The sequence below is a fragment of the Myripristis murdjan genome, chromosome 19, assembly GCF_902150065.1.
Source record: "Myripristis murdjan chromosome 19, fMyrMur1.1, whole genome shotgun sequence".
Classification (NCBI taxonomy): domain Eukaryota; kingdom Metazoa; phylum Chordata; class Actinopteri; order Holocentriformes; family Holocentridae; genus Myripristis; species Myripristis murdjan.
The window spans coordinates 13,528,228-13,553,804 of NC_043998.1; the positions used below are offsets into that span (position 1 = coordinate 13,528,228).

The following is a 25,577-nucleotide window of genomic DNA, read 5'->3' on the forward strand; positions in this document are numbered from 1 at the left end:
CAGCGGCAAATTAGTTCAGTGAGTAAACAACGGCCAACAAACATGGGACATCCATTATTCAAGAAGCTTCAACCGGCCCAAGAGTGATACATGGTGCTTCACTAAAGAAAGCCTAAACCACAACAGTCAATAAATAATTAATGGATTATAGAGCAACCTATTGTTAGCCCTTTTCAAGGCAACAAGAGGCTTGTAGATGGTGGTGTGAGGATGCATTTGGCCCTTTGCAGGCTCAGGGGTAAAGTGGAATCAACACTGTTAGGGTGAGGATTTTGACTCATGCTGGACTCATGCACCAATGCTGGAAACATACAGGTCATGTGATGTGAAAAGCAACTCCAGTTTTGTTCAGATTCGAGGCTTAAGTGCAATTGAAGGATTATCTGGTCCTCTAATGGGTTGAGCAGATTCTTGACCATTTGGGTTGATGACACTTTTTCAAAAACCTATTAAATAATGTCAAAATGCATCGTGCTCAATCTACAAACAAGGCTGTTTTTTAGTTCTTGAAAAGCCCAATAATTTCACCCAGTTGTAACAGTTTTCAGAATAAAATCCTCTGTTGACATGTTTTGAATGTTTCAGATGGTGTGTTGTTGTATTTTTCCAGGCTTTAGCTTTGTCTCTAAACAGATGATCTGTCCACTTGGTGCAGGTTTTATATTTCTGCACACAAGTTCTCAACAAGACTGTGTCCCTAAGCTCTAGTCAATTGAGGAAGTCAGACAAATAAAAATACAAGTGTGCTTGTGCGTGTGTTCTGCCATCTCTTTCCATTGTGGGCAGAAGATTCACCAAGTGTGACGCACAATCTGTGTGTGTGTGTGTGTGTGTGTGTGTGTGTGTGTGTGAGAGAGAGACTGTGTGCAGGGCTGAGCGTCAGCAGGGCTAACACAGAGAATCTGTGTATCAGACAGACAATTGGCTGCACAGGGCAGCCAAGCCCAAAGTGTGTCAGAGAGAGAGAGAGAGACAGACAGAGGGGAATGAATGATTCATTTACAGACAGCCACCGGCCTGCGTTAGTCTGAACATTAACACACAATAGAGAGACAAAAGCAGACTCTTTGTCTCTCTGCCTTTCTCTCTCTCTCACACACACACATCTCCCCTACGAAATGGCAGAAAAAATCTTAAAAAGCTGGCATGTGTCTGTCTGAACATTAACACACATTAATGAGGCTGCAGCAGGCCTCCTCTTTGCATTTATGTCCCCAACCTTTTGTTAAAAAATGCCTGAAAACCTGGCAGTCTTAATCAGAATTTGACGTGCAAGTATAAAAGACGAAACCGAAGCCTCTTTCCCCGCTTTTTATGTCAGAAAAAGCAGAAAACACCACTGAATCATCCCAAAAACAAAAAATAAAAATAATCCATGTTTAATATCATGTTTCACATATCATATCGATACCATATTTATGATTTTGTCAGTCATTGTCTGCAGATGAATGCTCATTACCGTGCCGTCGTACACCCACTGAAGTGATTTGTGTGCATTTGGGTGTGTGGTGTGTGTGTGGTGTTTGTGTAGCAGGATCCACTTTCACCCAGCACATTTGACTCCCTTGCTGCTGCCCACAGATACTTGCTATGTGCTGTCATTTGCCATCATCATGCTGAACACCAGCCTGCATAACCCCAACGTCAGAGACAAGCCCCCTGTGGAGCGTTTCATCTCCATGAATAGAGGCATCAACGAAGGAGGGGACCTGCCAGAGGAGCTTCTCAGGGTGAGAATTCACATGAATCTATGTGTGTGTGTGTGTGTGTGTGTGTGTGTGTGTGTGTGTGTGTGTGTGTGTGTTTGTACATGTCCTTGAGTCCTTGATCTCCACGACCACTCTCTCACGCCTACTCTACACCAATGATCCATTTCCTCTGTAGTTCCCTTGTCTGATAAATTGTTTCCCCCCTGGATCCACAGAATCTATACGACAGCATCAAAAACGAGCCCTTCAAAATCCCAGAGGATGACGGGAATGATCTGACGCACACGTTCTTCAACCCGGACCGGGAAGGCTGGCTGTTAAAGCTAGGTACGAGCGTTCGGAGCCGCGGAAGTTGCTCACGCCTTGATATTTTTTTCATGCGGAGCTTTCATGAGCGTCTCCTGTTCTGTGTTCTTTATCCCTCCTGTGATGTGTCTCCCTGACTTGTTTGTGTGTGTGTGACTTGACTGTCGAGAGCTTTCACGTGACGTTAACACACACTCTGGCGGCCATATTGGAGGTCTTCACGTCCTGGGCAGCTACAGCTGAGAGCAGCTGTTTTCTTTCTAAACGTACAAGCGCACAAGTTTTCTTGGTCATGTTGTCTTTTACATATTTAATTTTTTTTTGCTCTTGACTCCTGGATTAAAAATTGTAATGCAAGCTAAATAATCTTAAAACATGATTTTTCTCAAAACAATAGAAACAGTTAATTGGATCATGTATGCCAATCCAGGGGAGATTGCACTCTTAAAATCTAAATTTGGAAATCACACACGTTATCTGCTGTTCTACTTTACCTTTGTAATTTCTGAGTGGATCTGTACCTATTGTGCAGTAGTCTCTCCAGTATTCTCTCTCTCTTTTTTTTCTAGCTTGTCTGTTATATTTTTAGATGTTATTTGTTCCCTGGACCTCCATGATGATGCCAGATGTGGTTGCTAGGTGATTTGTAATGCAGCTGTAAAGCCTCTATTTTCTCTTTGCCTTTCATCCTTTCATCTGGTACTGTATCTTCTTGCCTTGTCTCGTCTCAGCCTGTCCCTCTCCTCTCCTCTCCTCCTCTTCCTCTCCTCTTCCTCTCCTCTCCATCTGCTTACGGCATGTTTGACTGTGTGATTACGCTTTCACCTTTTCTCTCGTTCTCTTTCTCGCAGTGATTTGTGTGCTTGCTGTGTCTTTCAAAAGTTCTGTTTTTTCTTTTCCTCACGCCCTTCCTCTGACCTTTCACCCTTTCACCCCTCTGTTCTGTGACTGGCTGTTCCTTCTTAAATCTCTGCATTAGGAGGTAGGTACACCCTCCTTCCTCCTCCATCCTCCCTGTTCGTCATGGAAATCCCTCACACAGGCATCGGCTGCCATTATCTCCTTGGAAAAAAGAAAAAAAAAAAAAAAAAAACTGGCTCTGAACATGCAAGCTGCCTCATCTAATTGCCTGGTTATCGCGGTGCCGTTAGTAGGCCAGTGAGTTATAGCATCCTGAGGTGATGGGTTGTCTTGTTCAAAAGCAGGGCCACAGGGAGGTTTGTGATCTCCCTCATTCTGCATGGGGATTGGCTGCAGGAAGCTGGATGACACCGGGGGCTCGTCTCAGTTGGTGCTACTTTTGATCCCAAGAGGCCTTAGCTTAGAAGACTCCTTCCGCTTTACAACACGGTGCATAATTTCCTTCTTCACTTTCTGCCACAGTGACAGCAGCTGATATGGGTGTACAGCCAGAAATCTATAGAAGGAGAAATCATATATGTCAGAGTTAATTGGAGACAAATAATAGACCCTGCAGCACAGTTTGTATTACAGCGTATGGAGCACCTTTGTTTTGCATTTCAGACATTTACTGCATTGGCAGTGACACTCACAGATTTACTATTTCGTTTTCTAATGAATGTGTGTGGGTGTTTTCCGAGCACATTTTTATTGAAAAATATGTCAACACACGTATATTTGGGATGTGACCACTGTTCACACATTGATAAGGCAAAGGGATGGTTATGGGGTCACCAAAATCAATAGGGCTCCTCCTCTAGGGGTCATTAATGTGCACAGTGTATTTGAAACGGTTCAAATAAATGTATGTAAGTGCATGCAAGTGTAGATGGAAAAGGTTCTTGATTTTACAGAATCTGTGAAAACACCCTTAAAATGAGCTAGTAAACCAATAATAATTTTGAGAGTCTTCAGTCTGCTGGAACACAAACTGTGCTGCAGGCTTCAGAGTTACACACGGCTCTGGTGGTTTTGACATTTCGCCCTGACCAGATTCCTCAGCAAGCTCCCGCAGGTCAGCTGGAGCCAGGTCTCCTTCGCCCCGGGTCAAAAGCAGCGCGCCTCATGTTGAGCCGTTAAAGACTTGCCCCTCGCCTCATGCAGCTCCCGTTTAGCTAGCTGTCACAACACGAGAGTGCGCTCCGGCTTCACTGAATGGGCTGCTTGACTCTGCTCTGGACTGCTGTATGGGTGCTCTTAATTGCGGCGGCCTAAGGAAGAGCTTCTCCCTCTCATTTCTGCCTCGTTTCTACCCCCCGACCCCCACCCCCACCCCCACCCCGGCCCCAACTGCTTCCTCTCTCCTTCCTCAAGGGATCTACCCGCTCTCTCACTCTTTTTTTCCTCTCTTTTCCCCCTCTACCCCACCGGCTGCGCTTGCCAGATCATTTAAGCTCCAATTTTTTCCCATTAGTGAATTCCACACTAATTTTAGCCCCATCAGTGGAGCCCCTTCTTAACTAGAATGGGCTAATTTATTTTTCTGAACAGTGTAGTTGACTGAGTCATTATACTGCCCCATCAGGTAGTTTGATACGACCGACTGCTGCACTGCTCTGAGGCTGTGATGCTCCATAAGCTCTCCTCACATTGAGATGCCTGCCGCTCCCCGGGACTGAGCCTGCGCTATGCCTGAATCCATCATCATCCAGTGTGTGCAGCATGTTTTAGTGCTAAAATACATTCAGAAGATTCCCACAATTTATTCCAGTCCAAAATGAAAGGGAGACCTGTTAGAGGGATCAGCATTTCTTCTCTTGAATGCTGTGGTGCTTAAAGAGGTTCAGATATTGTTTAAATTATAGTTTGTTTGAGAGAGTTACATTTTAAATTATTGCATTTTCACAAGGCCATTCTTTTTTTAAAGGCAGTCTCAGACTAACTCCAGTCAACACATCACAACTGGACTTCATTGCCTCCCACCACAAATCAACTTCTGAAATCCTTCCAGTCTGGAAATTTTGCAACGTTTAAACCAACAAACTGCCGGCAATCTGCAGGCTTATCGTGTTTAAACTAGAGGATCTGATGGTGTTGGCCAATCAGGGTCTGGTATCGTGACTACACTGGCTGTGAAGATTAAACTACATTTATTTGCAAAACACTGTGAAGAGCATTTAATCTGGTCCTGAGAACAAAATCATGAAAATTAGAAAATTGAGACTTTAAACTCGCTTGAATACACAAAGTGACTTTCATTTAGACCCCATTCGGAAAATGAACACATTTGTTTGCACTCCAAGTATCTTTAAACAGAGCAAACCAATAATCCAGCCGCATTTGAAACAAGCAAACAGGGAGGGCTGAACACATAGATAACGTCAGGTTTTGGGATGAAATGAAACACATGGCTAATCATGTCACCGGGGGGATGTAGTGCTATGGTAAACAGCTTTCCGGGCTGCCATATGGTTGCTTCCAGCAGAAAAACACATGCACTCGCTCATACTGACTGACCTATGGTTGTATTCCATATTTACTTAATGATACACTACATTTTACACCCTTACTCCCATTCGGGGAGTGTTTAAAATTCAATTCGGGTGGATGTCACCGGGCAATATGCTTCGTATGAAAGCAAATATTGCATGGAAAATAATTAAATATGTGTTAGATTGAATTCTAGCCGATATAATGGGGTGACATCTGTGCCCAGTGAGTATTACGTATTGATTACATCAGTAAATGCCAAGGCCTTGTCTGTGCACATTCTGGAAAGTCAGCAGGCATGTCATTACACTGAGCACACTGCACAGACAGACTGTGCATCCGTAATAGCCACAATATATCTTTGATTACATAGGTAAATTTCTCATTGCGTCATCTTATGGTTCATTTAACAGAAAATCCAATAATCCTGATAATCTGGACAATGATGACTGTTAATAATCCAGTTTTATCTGCTGATGGAGGCAGAAGGAGAGATATCTGCACCTCTTGTAGGGAGATTTTCCTTTGAAAAGGCAAAAAATGCATTTCTTCACACTTCCAAATGGCTGTTTCTGCGCTTCCTCATATGCTGCAGTGAGGATATTGCATTAGTAAGCATGAGTCAGAGGCTTGAATTAGACCCGTTTTTTTTTTTTTTTTTAGATGTAAAAAGGTTTCAGTTCAGATGTTGCTTACAGGAACACCCTCGTGTTAGATTGACCTCTCATTATTTGCACTGCTTGGATATCTTGGCCCAGAAAGGAGACTTCTCTGCAACAAACAAGAGTGTCACATCATTTTCCCTCCCCTTTTTGCTATTTTGGAAATATGAACCAAGGCTTTTCTGGGGTCAAGCTCATAAAATAGATCAGTGTTCCTGCCGAGGACCAGTTGAGCACATTCCTCCCTGACCTGTGTTGTCACATGTACAGGGCAGCGCGCCTGTGATTTCTCCTCCAAATGAACCCCGGCTCTTGTGTTTTAACAAGCCAGAGCTCCCTCTCCCCCCGCCTGGCCGAGCCCCCGGGGCCTCTCTCCGGGGACTGGGAGGGGGACTCGGGGGTGTTTGAGAGAGCATTCAGCCTCTGATTGGAGTCTAATAATGCAGAGAGCCGGTGATCAGAACCAGATGTGGCACGTGGAGCTGAGGTTTCCTGCAGGCCAGCATGAACAGCACTAATGCTACCACTGTCACCTCATCAAAAATGCAACATGCGGACTCATTTTTAAGTTTAAAATGCCGTTATTTTTCTTTCCTCAGGCGGCAGGGTAAAGACGTGGAAGAGAAGGTGGTTTATTCTGACCGACAACTGCCTCTACTACTTTGAATACACAACAGTAAGTAGTCCAAGTTATGTGTGTGTGTGTGTGTGTAAAATCTGCATGCAGAAAATGGAGAAAACAAGAAAATTAAGGACACACATGCTAAACGTCTTCCCTCACACACAGTTAAAGACAGTTAAAGGGAGAGAGGCCTTTGTCTATGACTTCGTCGACTTCTAAACAGATGAACCCCCTTCGACCTAAATGATCCTCACCCCAGCAATTAACATGAGGCATCATGGGAAACATCTGGGAAGTCTGTGGCACATCTGGCGCAGCTAAGCCAACTGCCCCCTCCTCCAAAAAAAAAAAAAAAACTCTTGCCATCACCACATGCATGCTCAACACACACAAATGCACATAATCACATTGCAGACGTGTGTGGGCAAGGGGCGCAGACACACACACACACACACACACACACACACACGAGGCACTTCAGAGGCTCTCCAGCTGTGAGCTAACCTCCCCAGGCGTGTCCTCCCCTGCTGCACTCCCTCATTAGTAGAAGGGGACAGGGCAGGACGAGGGCTGCTCCTCAAGGCCCCTGCCCCCCTCCACCCACACACTCCAGGCCCCGCAGACACAAAGGGAGTCCCTGAAGGATGGAGGAGGGCGGAGGGGTTACGTCTCCCCTGAGCGCTGCCCCCTACGTGACCAGGATGAACAAAAACCTCCAGGGAGCTGCGATCACGACTCCGATATATACCAAGATCCTATCAGGCTTTCCACTAATTTATTGCTTCCCACAATGAGATTATTTAAAATAATATTAAAGCTGCGCCGCTGATATTTATTTAAGCACTGTGTGGCATTTTAATATAATAAGAAAAAAACACCGCATAAATTTTACATGGAACAAATGAGACTTTTACAGAGAACATTGGCAGCTTCACATTTTAAAGTTGTGATAATTGAAATTATAAAATGGGGACCGTTTGCAGCTTAGAACATGAAATTAGCAAAACCCATGTGGACGCAAACATCAAATTAGTTTATGAACTTTTTTTGTTCATTTGAGTCTCCTCACTTAAATCAGCCCGTAACAATTTTGCTCATCACTGCTTTAAGACTGCGTTGTGTATCACCAGATTCAGATTTTTAGGGAAATCTGAAAAGGGGGCGCTGTTCTTCCATAGCAAATGAAGCAAAAGTTCTCAGTTTCCAGCCATGCCGTATTGTGGAACAAGAGAAAGCAAGGTGGAAAAAAAAAAAAAAAAAAAAAAAGATTCCCAACACATTTATCCTCTTCATCAGTCACAATTAGTATCACGTCTCTGGCAGGAGCAACAGGCTTAAAGCAAATGTTGAATTTGTGTTTTTATGTGTGTCCAGGACAAGGAGCCTCGTGGGATTATCCCTCTGGAGAACCTCAGCATCAGAGAGGTGGACGAGCCCAGAAAACCGGTGAGTCTAAGTTCATTCCCGCGAGGACGCTGGTTTTTGTACACGGCCACAAGTCATTTCAAGTCAGGACCCGATTCATACTTCTCTCAAAATACATCATCTTCTTCCACCCTGCAGATAAGCACGTAAAACTGACAATATGCCATGTATAGTTTTATTTATTTTATTCAGATTTTACAAGTTGACAAGATTTTATTAGTTTTATTATAGGATTAGAAAAAGCATATAGGCGGTCAGATAGTCATCTATGCCTGCATTTCTCGTATTGCTGAGGATCTTGTCACATTAGTTTTACCTCTAAAGTAAAACTAATATAAAAATGTGCCAAAACACTCCAAGGAACCCAAGATGTTAGATATGAAGTCTATGCGTTCATATCTCTGCCTTTATGTCCTGTATTTACCTTTTTTCTATTAAGATATAGTTAAGAAAATAAAGGCTTTTTTAACTTTGCACCTCACATCTTGAGTGCCTTGGAGTTTTTTTTAGTTTTTTACAGTAGCTTCATCTCAGTTTCGGTTTGCAGCAACACCTACTTTTCATCATTTTACAATCATAACCTTGGGATGTTTGTATTCTCCTCCCAGAACTGCTTTGAGCTCTACAACCCCAACCACAAGGGTCAGGTGATCAAGGCCTGCAAGACGGAGGCGGACGGGCGGGTCGTCGAGGGCAACCACGTGGTGTACAGGATATCAGCGCCCACGCCTGAGGAGAAGGAGGAGTGGATCAAGTCCATCAAGTAAGAGACGCCGTGTTAGCACAGATCCATTTACACTGGAGGGGCACTTAGCCAGCCAGGGCCATTCCCATGTGTGACTTTCCCATGTCTGACCTTGGCTGTGAGAAACTCACACACACACACACACACACACACACACACACACACACACACACACACACACTCACACACATAGACACTCAGATGTGAGCTCAAGCATGAATGTGCAGAGTGGCTCACATGCATAGAAGCACGTGCACACACACTCAGTTTCTCACACAGGGTCACAGATAAGACTTTGACTCAGAGCTGATATGTGCTCCCTCCTGTTTAACCAGGCTTCCTTTTGATTAGGACTGAGAGAGAAGGCACACACACACACACACACACACGCACTTTTGCACTATGCCTCGCTGTGCTCCTGTCCATCTTTTGGCAGCCTGTGCACCCTATTTGTCATATCCAAATACTGCCTTGTTACCCCGAAAAGAAATCCAATGTGCTGCAGTAAATTGGACCCAGTGGGTAATTGATCATCCTCTTCCTCCTTATCAGCCTCTCAGCCTTCTCCCTGATCAATATCACAGCAGAAAATCACATCATATGATCCCCTCCGCGCTCTAATGATGTAAAAACCCTGTTAGCATCGACACACGTGTTCCCATTAAATGAGAGTGATGGGGTTTTTTTTTTTCGCTGAATGCGGAGCACGATAAGTTACTGGAAATCTTGTTGGAGTGAGGCCGCTTTGTGTGCAGCGAGCAAGCGAGCGGGGGAGAGCTGCTCGTTTGTCTGCCTTTGTGAGATTTAGAGCCGACTGACTTTCAGATGACACTCAGCAAGAGCACAGCAAGCCCTCGACTCGCTGTGTTACACGTTTCACACTCCCACCGCGCCGTATCGCGCACCCCGTCGCAGGCGTCAGAGTGATTCTAGTCGCAAATCTGCCCCGGCGGAACGGTTCGCTGCTTAAATCAGTCTAATAAAGGTAAATAAAGCGGGCAGGCTCGGCAGGACGGGGCTGTGCCGCCACACCCATGCTGGCTCTCGACCAAGCCGCTGGGGTGGCAGACGCTCCTGTGGTCAGTAAACACACACACAAACACACACTGCAAAGCCACACTGTCCCACCTGACTCATCTGCAGGGGTGGCAACAACTCCTGTGGTTACTGTTCCACACACACACTCACACACACACACACACTTAGGAGCAGAAGTGGCCACCTCAGCATGTCCTTTCCTCTTACTGCTGGGAAAGCAGTGGATTACTCAGCCTTCTTCTCCCACCCGTGTGTGTAACACTGACAACACACCGCACTGTCTTATCCATCGCGGTTTGATGCAGCTCTTCTCTATAGAGCCATTTTAAAGGGACAGTTCACGCAAAATACAAAAAAAAAAAAAAAAAAAAAACCCTAGTGCAAGCTATCCATCCAGATAGTTTGCATGTGATCTGATGAGTTTTCCCATCTGTCTCCCTTCACTCCAACACAGTGGGGCTGGATGGGTGTTTGCCTGTGGAGCTCAAACTGTCAGAAATTTACATGTGCAAACCCATTCCAACGATAGTGACACAGATACCTAATGTAATCCACAGCCCTTAGAGATGAAGAGCTTCCTTAGGAACTATTTTATATAACACCAGTCCTGCAAGCGGTATCAGCAGCTGCTTATACTTTTTGTATATAAAGTTGACATCATGAGGAGGTGAAACTGTGTTTAGGGCTGATGGTTAATCTTTTTCCTTCTGTTCACAGGGCGAGCATCAGCAGGGATCCTTTCTACGACATGCTGGCCACGAGGAAGCGCAGGATAGCCAATAAGAAATGACCGGTCCCATCCACATTGCTGCCAGTGTTGTCACCAGCAAAAACCTTTTCTGTGTGTGTGTTATGGGTGTGATGAAGGTCTCCCACTCCTCCATCCAGGGACAGAGGACGCAGAGGAGGCCTGGGAGGGAGTGGTGCTTTAGACAGACACAAATAGTCCATCGTCATACCAACTAGTCAAGGAGGATGTTTTTTGACTTTCGGTGCTGATGCTGTGCCATCTCTGCTAGACTGGACGGACAAGAGAGAGCACCTGTGGACGGCAAATCCTCACCAGACTGGATTATAAGAGACTCCTTAAAATGGACTTCACCCCAGTTGGAGACACATCCATGGCTGGAATCATGGTAAAGCTATGACTCTATTGCCCTCTGTTGGACTTAAAAGGAATTGAAGCTACTATTGTTTGAATCAAATGGGAGTTTTCATGCATCCACACTGAAAATGTGACTGGCAGCATGTCAGCAGTGTGCCACATGTGCTGTTTCCTGCCCAGTGCCAACAGTCGGCTCCCACATGCCAACTAGCATTTTATCAACTTTAAGTGTAAACTGTGTGTTACTGCAGAGAGCCCTGACCTTATGAATCAGCTGGTCTGATTGTTAGCCCCGAATTGACTGTATATGCAAACATACTTTTTGTTCTAAAACATTAATGAAATGTACTGAAGCTGTGGCAGCCAAGAAAAACCTGGGTTCACTTCAGATTCATCACCTTATTCCCTCTTTTAAAGCAAAGCTAAGAGAATCAGCCTCAGACCATGTAAGTTGGGGACTAATGATGTATTTTGTGTGTACTGGCCCTTTAAAATGACCACACAGTCTTTAAAAGCTATAGTGCATCCTATTTTGATTATATAGTCATCTAAAGGTATTTATGTATTGAGGGTCCACCTCTGTGATCAAGTCCATTTCTTTTATATTTATTTTCTCTTAAATTTGCTCTAACAAAAAACACAAGTTTACCCACATTTACATTGTGCATGTATATAATGTACATACTGTTTTTTTCTCTCCCTTTGTTGTGTTTATGTAGCATGTAAATCGTTATGGCTGTAGCCTATACCCGTTCACCTTTTCAGTTTTGTTTTGACAGCATAGAAGTTTACAATAACGACGAGTGAGAGTCAGCAAGGTTTCATCATACTGGAAAATCTGATTATTAAAAATGGTTATGGTAGTGAAGTGCTGCACTGAGTCAGACAAGTAACCTTTGACAAATATGCTCAAAAAGGTGAAACAAATGATACTGGAATTTTTCTCTCAAAAACTGTGTGTGTGAAGAGTTTACTGGAAATATAAGGACTGTTTCTCCAGAAGAGAGATCCGCTTGATCTCAGTTTGGGGGAAAACTGCTCCTGAACACTTTGATGAAGTCTTTGAATAAAAATACAGTGCTGATCAGAAAGCAGTTTGTGTGTGGATTAAGTGACAAGAATATGAGCTGATATGTGCCTGATCACAAAACTAACCAGGTCTTTGGTAGTTTCAAATGTGGAAATCCTGTTGTACTACATGAGGGCATGCCGACCTCTCCTGCCGACCCGTATAGTTACTGAAAAACTAGAAAGCACACTCCTTCAGATTACTGTTTAACTCCAGGGTAGTTTGTCCAATAGGAGGCTCCAAAACCATCCAGGACTGCAGTCAAAGTCTTTTCCAACCTGCAGAGGTCGCTGTTCTAAATGCAGCTTCTAAACAAAGTCAGACAGAGAACATGGTACAATTTCTGACATAAACAAATGTATTTTAAGGCTTTTAATATACCTTATACAATGTATAAATTTTGACATGCTATCATTGAACTAATGGTATAACATAGCTGTTTTTCAAATTCTGTGTTTTAAAAGTAATTTAAAAAAAAAAAAAAAAAAAAAAAAACGAAAAAACAACAAAAGCATACCTATTACTGACTTGTGTCCATAGAATATGGTTGACATTATGGGACTTTTTTTCTTCTAAAACCAACCAACCAACCAAAGGTAAAAACAAAACATCTAACAATCCTGATACAGGATTTTCATGTATAAAAAATTAACTGATAGTACAGTTCAAAATTAAATTCACAGTATTCCTTATGATGCTAGAAGACACAAACTGTAGTTTTCCTTTAAAAAAGTAAACACAAAAGGTCCACAGTCATGATATTTTTTGATGCTTTTTTTGAATACTAGAATAATAAAAACAAACAAGGATGTGAGAGGAGAGGGACGAGAGAGAGAGGAAGAGAGGAGAAGAAGAGAGGAAACCTTGACATCTGTGAAAAGTTTAGAAATGCAGAGTGTGAATTTTTAGGCTTGAGAGAAAAATGGAAACATAAAGAGAGCTGGGAAATGTCCTCAAGTCTGTCCAGGGTAACATGGAGGTATCAGTCATAACAGCCTTGTTCCCACTGCCACAGTCCATCTCGTCCACAAACTCCCTCCATTTGTTTGACCGATCCCAGAGGGGGGAAAACGTTTAGCGCAGGGTCCATTACAGCTCTATAGGTGCCATGACATCTTACAAGTTGCAGCTGACGTCATGTCTTGCAGTTCATCTTGAGGCGTATTTCGGCCGCACAAACCTTCCTCAGGGACTAGGGACCTTTTGAGGAACAGTCTGCGTTTTGACTGTGGGAACCAGGGTAAAAATAGTTTCAGAGACATTTTTTTTTTTTTAAACCCCAGAAAGTCCCTACTCGTTCCTGGTTGGTCAAACACACAGCGGTGGCTTCGTCAGCTTAGCCAGTTTTCCACCCAAATTACCCGGATAAAGTAGTCCTGGGTCTAGTTTTCAAGGACCTTAAAGATTTCTCCAGCCCGCTGCTGTCTGCGTTTCCACTGTGTACTCAAGACCAGTGAAGACGAGTCAAATTAATCCACTGATAAATAGAATGACAGCTTGTTTAGCTGTAACCTTTTTATACAGTCATGAAGCATCAAGCGATTTAACCTATTTAACCCCCCTGTTGACAGATTACGGACACTTTACACTTTTTCTCTGACGAGCAGCCCTGCTTCCTCCTAACTGTGGGAGAAAAGCAGGACTGAAGTGGCACACAGGTTGAAGCAGCCGTCCTGTGTGTGTTTTGATCAGCCAGAAATGGTGCACTGCAAGCCCCATCCCCCCAAAGTTCCTGGACAATTTGAAATTCCCTACTTGTGAGTGGGGACTTTTTCCTGGGGTAAAAAATGTCCCCAGAACTACACTTGTACCCTGCAGTCAAAAGCCAGACAATTCCTCAAAAGGTCCCTGGCCCCTGAGGAAAGTTTCTGCGGTCGAAAAGGGCCTCTTGTGCATCGCTTCATTCATAAAACAAGGAAGTACTCAGCTCCTCTGCATCTCTGTCAGGCGCAAACACTGCTTTTCTCCTATAGGCAGGAGGAAAGCGGGGCTGCTTGTCAGAGAGCAAAAAAGTATAAAAAGTGTTAGTAATGTGTCAACAACGGGGTTTAAATAGGTGAAACAGCTTAATGCTTCACCACTGTAAAACAATAAGGGCAAAACAGCTGTTGTTTCATATGTCAGTGGAATAATTTGCCTATTTTGGGTGAAAAATTGGCTTTGGAGTCAACAAATTTTCCCTTTGTTTTATTCTTGTTATTCAGATGACCATGTGGAGCCGTGGATGTTCACAAGTTTTTAAAGTCCTGAGTCTTTCACTGAGCAGCAGTTGAGATGTTCAAGCTCCAGGCTTTTTTCTTTCTTTTTTCTTTTCTTTCTTTTTTTTTTTTTTTTTTTTTTTTAAATTTGAGCAATTATATATTAATTTTTTATGTCCATTGAGTGACAGTACTTTAACCATAGTTTGGAGAATTAGGCAAAGAAATCAATGCCTTAAAAAAGCATCTTTAGAACATTTAAAATACTGTCCATGTGGTAAAAATACAATATATTCCCAATGAAGAAGCACCGCGTCGAAAAATTGTTGTCATTCCTCCGCTGTTGTTAAAAAGATGTTTTGTACAGTATCACCAGATCTGAAATGAGGAAAGCAGCCTGTGATTATCCATGTGATCATACACGCTGCATTGTTTGTTGCCAATAATAATGTGAAATAGTAGGAAAAATTAAGTGTGATAACAGCGCCAAGAGTAGAACATAAAAGACACCCACTCACGTTCTTGCAAATGAAAAGGGGCAAAGTCAGTGTTTGATGGCACCGCACAGGCCGTTGGTGGAAAATCCATGGGAGTCTCCATTGGCTTGGCTGTAACCATTTCCTGCAAAACAGGATCAACACTTTTAACTGACAGACACAAGAGCAGCAACAGTGGAGCAGAAAGCATACCATCATTTGTTGTGTCGAGATCAGAATGACATCTGCAATCATCTTTGTTCTGCCTCAGGTTTCCTCCCCCATGTGAACTTCAGCTAATTCTCCTGCCTTGGTATTAAATGCCTAAAACTAACTAAAAGTTAAACTAGCATGCATGGTTTGATTTACTAATAATCATAAAAGTGTTTGCAAAATGCTGCTGCTGCTAACTGTTGAAAAAGAAAAGGTCCTGCACACATAAGTCAATGTAAGACTCAGCGTAAACATTTTCAGGAATCTTGCATGGACCCAAGTGTGCAGTGTGATTTTCTTCGCAGTATCTGTTGCTAAAATGGCAAAAGTCATCTTAAATTAATGCAATTAAAGTGAAGATGGTTTTGCCCAGGCTGTGAAGCATCCAGTCACATTAATCTCATCTAAGTAGAAACAGCTGTGTATCTGTTCAGATGGTATTGAACTGCACCATTTGTAGCCTCCGTGGGTGATGTGTGGCAGGAGGCGAGGCGATCACCGTCGTCATCATCAGAGTAGTCAATGCGGCGGCGTTTCTCAGGAGAGCAACCGTTGTCATGCTTGGCGTCCTTGCTGTCATCGTAATGCCTCTTGCCGTTCTGCCGTACCATACAGCTGTTGTCAGTTCCATGGCTGCGAGCTGCGTCCGGGCTGCACTGTGCAAAGTCTTGATATTTGAACCTCTGCTCTGCCTCGATGTCGCTGTCGTGCCTCCTCTTTTTCTTCTTCTTATGTTTGGATTTGACTTCAAGAGCTCGGTCAGAAGAATCCACATTGGAGCTTCAAGAGAAAGACAGAACACACACATGCACACACAGGTCAGCCTCAACTTTAAACTCAAATGAACTGACCAGGTAATCAGGCAAGGAAAATGGCCATGCACATCTTGAAAAATACACATCAAAAATGGAGGCAAGTGAGCAGCCAACAGGCCCGTTTCCACCGCAGGAACTTCGGGGTAATTTTACGGGGCCAGGGCTGTTGTTGCGTGTCTCCACCACCGGAACCACCCAGAAGGACAGAGTTCCTGAACTTTTACAGGGGGTAAACAAGTCCCTGCCCCCGGGGTAGACTCTGAGCGGCCCGAAAAACTCCTGGGTGGGGCTTGGGGTTTACTTGGTGCTGATTGGATTTACTGATGACGCAATGTGGTGTCAACAGAAAGCAACAATTTTAGGGACGCTAGCGTTAGCTTTAGCTAATGTTAGCCAACGTTGGCGTCCCTAGCAAAACAACCAACACTACCAAGCTAATGCTAGCGTGCTAACTAACGTTAGCTAACGCTAACAACACACTTCTTTAACAACACGCATTTTGACGCCCCGGTCAAAATGGTCGCGCAACGATTACGTCACATCCAGAGCCCGGTAACTTTACAGGAACCTTCCTCCTACTCGTCCCTCTCAGTGGAGACACGACAGTTGAGAGGGCCGAGCGAGAGGACATTCCTGTAGTAGTTCCTGCCCCCCAAATACTACCAGGAACGTCTTCGGTGGAAACGGGCCTAATGTTCTTTGCAAATGACAAAACTGGTATAATTCCAACAATCGCATTACAACTTCAAAATCCAGGATGTCATAGTAAAGGCTGCATTGACAGTGGTGAGTGTCTCCTTCTGTGTGAATGCTTGTACCAAAGGACAAATATCAGATTACTCACCCCTGTCTGTCCTTATCCTTTGACTTCTTCTTTTTTTTGCTCTTTTTGTGTTTTTTAGCCCGAGGGGCCTCTGAGCTATCCGCCCTCTTGCTGCACAAAGGACTGACTGTTCTCTTGTCTTGCTCCTCTTTGCTAGATGTTGATCCAACAGCAGACAGAGCAGCCTGAGGGGAAGAGCCCTTGGCCTTGGCAGAGGAGTCCAGCACTGTGGCAGCCAAGGACGCCTCGTCTTTTGAAGGGTAGTAGTCCTTCTCCCTGCCATTGCTCTTGTCCTTGGAGTCTTGACCCTCTCGTCGCCACCTCCAGTGTCCATGAGACCCCTCACGGTGGGAGTGGTCATGCCTCCGCCGCTCATGGTGCCGGTACTCTCTGGTTCTGTGATGGTGGTAGTAGTGGTAGTGATGAGAGCACCGGTCACGGTCATGCTCCCTGGGATGGTAAGCAGTCCGCTCCTGGCGGCGCTCAGAATCCCAGTCTCTGTGGTGGCGGTCATGAGAAGAACGGTCTCTGTAGGAGCGGTGGTGGTGGTGGTGATGGTGACCTCGGTATTCATGTCTGTGATGGTAACGGCCAGCATCAGAGTCACACTCCCGGTTCCTGTCCCGGTAGTATCTCTCCCTGACGCGATCTCTCCTGTCAGATGAGTAAAGTCTCTCTCTTCCCTTTTCTCGGGAAGATCGTCTTTCGTCGGCTTTGAAACTGTTTTTTGCCTGTTGATGCTGCCTACACTCAGACTGTCCTTCAAGCCCTGTTGACAGACCATTGACCTGCTCTTTGTGGAGCCTCTTGGGCTCATCTCCACCTACATTTGCCCTCTGTGAAGTGACGGAGGCCCCTGCAGTGTCGGGAGGGTGGTCTGGCAGGATAGATAAGGCCGCAGAAGAGGAAGCAGGTTCTCCAGACACTGAGGAGTAGCTTTTGGTGGCAGTGGCTGAAGATGGACAGCTAGCAGCAGAGGATGCTGTGCGCTGAGGCAGCAGGTCAGATGGAGTTTTAGCCCTTTTGTCATGAGTGGAAAGATGCTGGCTTTCAGTGACAGCAAGATGGAGGTCCTGAGAGGCACTGGGCTGGGTGGTGGCAGCGATATACGCCTCTTTGCTAGAAAAAAAAAAAAAAAAAAAAAACATACAAGCACATAAATTAGGTGTTTTTCCAACAAGGACCAAGTGTCTGGTTGGTGGTACCCCATCTTTTTTTTATTATTTTTTTTTTTTCATCATCTCATGTTTGAATGATAATCTTACCTTGGTTGGCTATGGTGACCTTCCAGTCCATTAGCAGCAAGAGAAGCCACACTAGTCAGACCACCATGCTTGTTGCCAGAAATCTGAAGAGCACAAAATAAGAATAATTTATTACTTCCTGTCTGCATATAACTAATTGTATAATCTATCTACATATAGCAAATGGTTAATTTTTTTCTTTCTTTTTTTTCTTTTACCTGGTCAGGGGTGTCAAGGCCGTTCACTTTGTGGTGTCCATTGTGGTGCCCGTTTTGGCTAGGCTTGGAGACACCATTAGTTGGTCCATTTTGTCTGTTACCGTTGTGGTGCGCTCCTGCCTCCCAATTGGTCGGTCGTGGGGCTGGTCCATAAACCACTTCTGCTTCATTCTTGCCATTTAGGTGAGAATTGGACAAGCAGCCATTATCCAGAGTACTATAGCTCTCCTGGTCTGACTCCTCAGATGACTCGTGGCCATACGGCACCAGGAATGAAGGTCCACTGCCTCCGCTATGGAGCTCCCCGTTACCGTAAGATGTGCCGTTGACGTGATGAAGCTGACGTGGGACAAAATGAAGGTCTGACCGGACGTCTGAGGTAGACTGTGAGGAGGAGGAGGACGAGGATGAGGAGGAGGAGGAAGGGCGGTTCTGTTTTCCCTGGCCAATGAAGAATGAAAGCTTCTGGCGTTTGTCATGGTCTGGGATCATGGTGGGCCGACTGAGTGAGTGGGAGGCAGACGAGGAAGAGGCAGGTCCGTGGCTAGGCTTTCCCACACCGCTGCTGCTGATGCTAGGCTTAGAGCTGGAGGGATAGTCCCTCAAAGATCCATTACCATTGACATGGAGGGCGCTCTTAGTGGGACAAAAAGGAAACAGAAACATATTTTGTGAGGCTCCTGGTCAGATATTGGCCATAGGGCCTCGTGCACTGATCCTTAAAATATTCCTAATTCTTAAGTTTACACATTGACATTAGTAGTGGGCAGTACCTTGGTTGTGTGTGAGGGGAGCTGGGGACCGATGAAGCCTGTACTGGTGTGTTGGGGCACATTGTTGACGCGAGGCATCAGCACTGGTCGAGGCGAGGACTGACCAGGGTTGTGACTCATGTGGCTGTAGTCCCCTCTGCCCTTCATGTCATTGGACCTGATGACCCAAGAGGAATAAGATTTAAATTCCTAAAGTTATACGGGATGGTTAAATTTAAACAAAATGAAAAAGCTACACCTATCAAAATATGTCAGGGATAAGAAATAAACAACACACTTTACATAAAACCAAAATTCTCAAATTCAAAATCTGAGCTTAATTTCATTTGTGACCCAACAAATCGAGCATGACTCCATGAAAGTGTAGTCATGCTTTAGTTGAACTGGTTTACTTACTTGATGTAGAAGAGGACGTAAGCCTGCTGGCTAAGAATAGACCTGATGTCACTGACTGTCACAGAGGAGTCATTCATCTGGTACCACTGCCCATTGCTGGCCTGGGAGACATAAGAGGAGAGGTGGCAGGTTCGCAGATTTTCTTCACATCTTCCATTACACAATTTCACACTTTTGATTTGTTAATTTGAGAACTGGAATTGACTTCGGCTGATGTTCTACTTTCAGTGAATAACTGGCAACCAGTGCATATTACTCTACAGCTGAATGCTACAAATTGCAATAGCAAATACCACAATATGAAAAAAGACAAGTGTGTCAAAAAACAAGTTTGTGGTCATATTCACAAATGCTCAATGTGTGTGTGAATACCTTAATGTAACAAAAGTAGTGGCCGCTGTGGCAGCTGAAGCCAGAGTGCACCAGTACAGCAAACAGCGCATAGATTTGAGGCTCGCCCTGGGACTGGGACATGAAGGGCCGCAGGTCCAGGTACTCAGGATACTTCACATCCTGATGACCAAAGACAAGTTGTCAATGGATATAAAGCCACATCCAAATTCTACTGGCACAAATATCAGCTGCTGTCCTGTGCTTATGTCATGTTACTGGATATGATAGCTTGTCTGTGTGTTTTTCCATCAAATTACCTTAGTGATTTTGCCACCGCTGAAGTTTGCGAAGCGTTTAAGTGCAATAGTGAGCACATTGGAGCTGCGGTGGATTGTGAACCTCTTGGAGGCTGTGACCATTTTTTTGCACCTGGAGAGACAAGTTAATTGTTTTAACTGGAAAACCGCCATTCAAAAATCATATGAAGGCTCTTATTGGTTCTATTTGCGGGGGAATGGGTTTTGTGTGTGCAAAAGTGAGTGCAACAACTTACTTAGAGCATTTGTAGGCATTTTCTCCATCCAGTTGTTCTGGCTTTACAAACTGCTCCAGAGCCTTGGTGACACTTGGGGCAGTCTGCAAGGAGAAACAAAATCAACTTGGCCCTATTCTTTAAAAATAACTCACAAAAGATTAATTCAACCAAGATCAAGTTCACTGAAGCTAGTGAAGTTTTATTACCTTAATTTCCAGAGTAATATCCAAGAAAGGGTCAAAAGTATCAGACACTGCTTTGCAGTTTAAACACTTAACTGTAAAGGAAAGAAAGATCAATGACAAGTTGTTAGTCTAGCAAAACTATCAGACCCACAGATATGAAATCAAGTCAACAAAATTACATAAAGAATAAAATTAAAAATGAAGTTACCTCTGGATCTTAGATAACCGCCAAAGACTTGGTGGATGAAACTGGTTGCCTGCGTTTGCCTGTCCAGTCTGTTAAAAAACAACCACAACAACAGAATTTGTGAGGACAAACAAAATGCAGCAGAGACACTCACGACCACTTCATAAATGAATACAGGTTTGACACCTAATATGGTGCATTTTAAAAACATGAAACATGCTGAAACATCACATCACTATTGGAAAGTTGCAAAACACAACACAGGCTTATGAGGGTGAGGGAGAAAAGAGGTAAGACTGAGCAGAGGAATCAGAGCAAGAGTAATAAGTTGAGAAGCCACCTGTTAGCACAGTATTTGGAACTGACTTGATCCTTTAAGGTTCCTAAAGTCACTTTGTTTGAGTCCCTTAAGTACCAACATGGTCAGAAAGGTCTATCTATTAAACATGCCTTGCTACAGTATTAGTTAAAAATGCATGTTGGTTTGCTATGTGTGGATAACCGGCGTCTTGGCAATGGCTCTACTCTGATTTGTTTTATGTCAGTAAAACAACATGAATGACTTGAATTCATCAACATGCAGCTTTTATGCAGGATTTAAGCACTGCTTGCTGAAGGGTCTGTGCAGGATGCTAAATGGATCAGCAGAGTGAGGGGAATACCGTTTCCTACCAGTGTCATGAGTGTGAATTCAACTCATGATCTACAATGTCATCCTCTCTCTGTTCTGTGGACTCTTGACTATAAATAATATAAATCTAATAAAGCAAAAAAGGTTAACTTTTGTATGTGAACATGTGATTGCATATTGCCTAGTTCTAACACAGTGCAGCACAACTAAGCGTTAAAACTAACTTTGTTCCAGGTAGGCAGGACTTTTGCATAGCATCCACTGTGTACCGCAGGAACTCATGTGCATCCTCCTGGTTTCCATAGCGGAAGTGCTTTGCAATTCCTGTGTAGGAGAAGCACAACAAAACAGAAAAGCTTAAGTAAAGTTAGAGACAATTCTGCTAAGTCAGCACTGAGCTGACTTGTCTCTAAAACCATCACTTTTAAAGAAAATGTAGCATTGCTGTATGGACTTCTTGATCAATAATAATCATAATTAAAAACAACAACAACACTGCATCACAGTCTCCTATGAGAAAACTTCTGCTGAATTTTCCCTCCAAAAATAAAAAGGTAAACAGCCATACAGCGCCTCCTACCATGTATTTGAGGGAAAACATTTTTGCCTTGAACAGCATTTATGCTCTGATTCTGAACATGACCACTCACTTTTCAGCTCATTGAGAACACCAAGGGGCTTGATGACATTCCCAGAGTTGGCAAAAACCTGAATGATGTGGTTTTGCATGGTGCACATCATACAGAACCCCGGCTCGTGACCTACCAGAGACACAGACACACACAACCTTCATGAATAAAGCATGACTCCAAATATAACAATTCCTAGCATATAACAAAAGGTTTCCGACTGATGTAATAATGGCTGTAAAAATTGCTAATGCCAGCTCATTCCTCAATTTAAACCGGACCCTCTGGCTGAGACTACAACAACTCACATGTTTTGGAATGCTCCCGTGTCAGCATGTAGTTGGTGAGTGGGGGGGTATAGGACAGACACTGCAGGGTTGCGTTGAGGAAGCAGGTGTTCCCCACGTTCTGCAGACCTGCCCCGATGCGGTGGACCTGGGCCCATTTCAGACTGATGCGCTCTGGAGGGAAGAGGACCCTCTGGGGCAGGGCGATACCATCGCCACTGGTCACAGCCACTGGATACACCGACAAATAAAACAAATATCATGATCAAAACTAGATTAATCTCAGAGCCTCTGCAAAAGCATGCTGAAAATTAGACATACTGTAGTGCATACTGGTACATGACACAGAGAAACCAGGGGGCCCTAACATTCATTGCAAGATGACAACGCAGGAAATACAGATGATAGATATCATTCTATATAGATATAAATAATCAGATTCCAGTAGCATGTCAGAATATAAAACAAACCAATCAGTCTTAGACCACCAGATAAGCAGGTGACATTTTCAGAGTGGGAAAAAGCGGTTCCCTTTCTCTTCTTTTGTTTCTGCTGCACAATCAAACAGAAAGTCAGTCTGCTGCTCTTGAAATCAAAAGCCCAACTGAGTCATGAGCTACAGCGATTGATTATGTTTTCCCTTGATGGACAAGCTCAGTTATATAAGAGGGTGAGTCTGAGTGGAAACAGCAATGCAACACCTACAAAACTGGTTCTGTCACCATGAAACACTTTTAATTTCAATCAGCAACACAGATTTTTTTTAATTTTAGTTGGCTATTCTCTTTGACACATTACATTTTCATTCATTTATCTTTCACGAGACATATGAGTGCTTCTTAACATGAACATACATGCTAATTGGCAGATCCTGTTATACAGAATGCTTTGCTACAAGGGCATACCTTTATATAATCAAAAATGGCTTGTGCCTGATGATGAACTCAATCAATCTTTAGTGCTGAAACAAGTTGGTTGCTTTGGCTGAAAGCAGCTTTTGGTAGCATTTGAACAATGAATGTCAAAATGATGTACTTTGGTTTAAGTGCAGTTACAAAAAAACAAACATATTTGGTGAAGATGAGGAAGATAAAAAGTATTGCTTGATAATATCCTTCTAGCCACATCACTGTCAGCACCAAGGCTGCCCCACAGAGAGACAGAGGAGATGAGGCAAGGCAACCTAACATGTGTCTTCTGAAGACACATGTTAAGTTGCCACAGACTAAGACAACCCATTTGCATGCTGTAATATGGACAGATGTTTGAATCTTTCTGCCCTGGCCACTCAATAGAAAACATAATTAGCAAATGTAAACAAAATCAAGGTGTGCTGCTTGTATGATTCATTTATTACTGCTATTCAATTACATTTTTTTTTTATAAAACTGCAAATACAAACCGCATATATTTCCATATTCTCTTCTTTTTCTATACTTATGCAGCTCTGGAAATGACTAAAAACATATTCCATACTTTTTCCATATTTTCGCAGACAGTGCAGGAACCTTGTACATACTATCCTATTAGATTTCAAAACTTATGCTTGGGAATGCAGAGTTGATTAACAACCAGGGTCCTACCTTGCTCTTTGGGTCTGTCTACAGTGCTGGTTGTGCTGTTGTAGATGGTGGCTCCAGGTGTTGGGCCTAGGAGTCCTCCTGGAGACTTCAGCCTGGGGGAGTCACTGGACGTGGCAGGGCCCCAGCTGCTAGAGCAGCTGCCGTCCATCCCGTCTTGGCAAGACTTGTCTGAAGATCTGTCAACTATGGTCATTGTTCATTGCTGTTGGTGGAACAAGAATACAGGGGAATACCATTTAACAAGCTGCACAATACACTCATTAACACAAAGGTTTTGATGCTTCCATCGTAAGCAGTTACATCTATGTGTGGCATTAATTTTGCAAGCCACTTGTGACCAGCAAGTATCTGAGGTGAATTTTCTCACTAACACATCTAACTTCATCAATTCAATATATGGCTGATCTTTCTTCCTACCAATGGGAGTTAGCAGCAGATCTGTCCATCTGTCGCTGTCCACCAATGCACATGGTTCCAGGAAAACCCTGCAGCTTCGTATGAGCTACCTACCTGTTGAGCGACCTGTTCATTTAACCTAGAACAATTTATCTAACAGGTGACGTTTGGAAACGGATAACACTAACTACCACATGTGATTTGCCATTCAGCCTATGCACAGTGAAAATGTTCATTTACAATTTTGTTAAATTGTCATTTGATGGCATACTGCAAGCATATCTTTAAAACAAACATCGGAAACCAGACAGTGTGTGACTTTACATTGTGTGATCCAGCAATACACAGAAATGCCGTTATCTACTGAGCCACTTTTCACTTTTAATTCACAGCATTTTAAATGCAACATACAACGCTTTAAGTGCCATACACACTGTCTTTAGAACAATATACATTTTTATAGTATTTATTTTAGTTTCATATCTATCACGCGTCTGTCTTTGATTGCACTAATCGCGAGTAGCGCTGCTAATTTCGTTGTACTTGTACAGCTTACTAAAGGCTTACTACTCTATTCTACTCTATATGAATATGATTTGGCTCAGCTAGCATGCTAACGTTAGTAGTGAGGAGCCGTGCTGAGAAAACTGTTGGTGCCCAGCACGTTAACAACTGTTCCCTCCCACCTGCTCTGGTACACCGCTTCACATTGGCTAGGGCTTAAGTTAGCACATGAAAGCTAGGCCTCTAACATGGAGCAGGAGCGCAGTTGAAGATTTAGAAGAGAAAAAAAACAAAACAAAACAAAACGTAACCTCGGGTTTGTTTGGGAGACATTTTCAAACTTACATTTCTCGTCAAGGACGGGGACAAAGTGGGCTGCTAAACGGAATACCTTGTGTTTCGAGGCTACGCAGCCACAAAACACCATGGTAACGGCGCACGTAACAAAGCTACACAACACGGGGCGCCGCTAGCAGCTAGCCTCGCGCAGGCTAGCATCGTGCAACAATATCGGCGCTAGCAGCCAGCCACGATGCTAGCTAGCCGCCATCGCAGACTGTAAGACGACAACAACTAGGACACCGAGCGCCACATCCCCGCTTCCGCTTAAAAACAAACAGCTAAGCTTTGTGAAACATTGAGGCCAAACTAAGAGGGCAGCTAGCCGTGTGGAGGCTCGGCTGTGAAAGGAGGGGCTCGACACCGGTGGCTGTGTGCTCACTGCGCCGCTTTCTCCGACATGACACTCACTGACTGATAACCGGTGTAACACAACTACGACGTGTCCAAACGGCCTAATTCCGCCCAAATGTTATGGCTACACAGTTAAAGTGTCTCCAGTTCATATTAGCGCCAGCACACTCACCTGTAATCTATTATAAATACGTTACTGGACGTTGTAAATCCATTTCTAATTTCCAGCGGGTGTCCGGCGGTGAACAATGACGTAGCTGATTGCCCCACGGGTACATCCGGGTACCTGCGATAAACGGCGATCCCTGATTGGTTGATGTCTCTCCTCGGTGTATAACGTGCTCAGGGAAAATCTGTCGCAAGCGCGCACCTCTGACCTTTGTGTGT

General features: G+C 43.9%; 2 protein-coding genes across 2 annotated transcripts in view; one reads left to right on the forward strand and one right to left on the reverse strand.

Moving 5' to 3' along the window:
• The window catches only part of cyth3a (cytohesin 3a), a 33,709-nt gene extending 21,616 nt beyond the window's left edge, over window positions 1-12,093 (forward strand). The window contains exons 8-13 of the mRNA XM_030077576.1: window positions 1,582-1,730; window positions 1,925-2,036; window positions 6,667-6,743; window positions 8,064-8,135; window positions 8,723-8,877; window positions 10,615-12,093. Of these exons, the coding sequence (XP_029933436.1) occupies window positions 1,582-1,730; window positions 1,925-2,036; window positions 6,667-6,743; window positions 8,064-8,135; window positions 8,723-8,877; window positions 10,615-10,687 (638 nt within the window). The 3' untranslated portion in view covers window positions 10,688-12,093. The remainder of the gene's footprint in view (window positions 1-1,581; window positions 1,731-1,924; window positions 2,037-6,666; window positions 6,744-8,063; window positions 8,136-8,722; window positions 8,878-10,614) is intronic.
• A 1,216-nt stretch (window positions 12,094-13,309) lies between these two features.
• On the reverse strand, window positions 13,310-25,463 carry usp42 (ubiquitin specific peptidase 42). Its single transcript, XM_030077564.1, has 18 exons — window positions 25,363-25,463; window positions 23,598-23,799; window positions 22,036-22,245; window positions 21,749-21,859; window positions 21,323-21,422; window positions 20,489-20,556; window positions 20,302-20,372; window positions 20,114-20,196; window positions 19,878-19,989; window positions 19,600-19,740; window positions 19,228-19,328; window positions 18,832-18,988; window positions 18,059-18,694; window positions 17,862-17,944; window positions 16,618-17,715; window positions 15,410-15,738; window positions 14,788-14,890; window positions 13,310-14,647 (listed from the first exon to the last, which is right to left on the reverse strand). The coding sequence occupies exons 2-17, from the start codon at window positions 23,788-23,790 to the stop codon at window positions 14,814-14,816; spliced, it is 3,570 nt and encodes a 1,189-aa protein (XP_029933424.1). The 5' UTR covers window positions 23,791-23,799; window positions 25,363-25,463; the 3' UTR covers window positions 13,310-14,647; window positions 14,788-14,813.
• Between the last annotated feature and the right edge of the window lie 114 nt (window positions 25,464-25,577).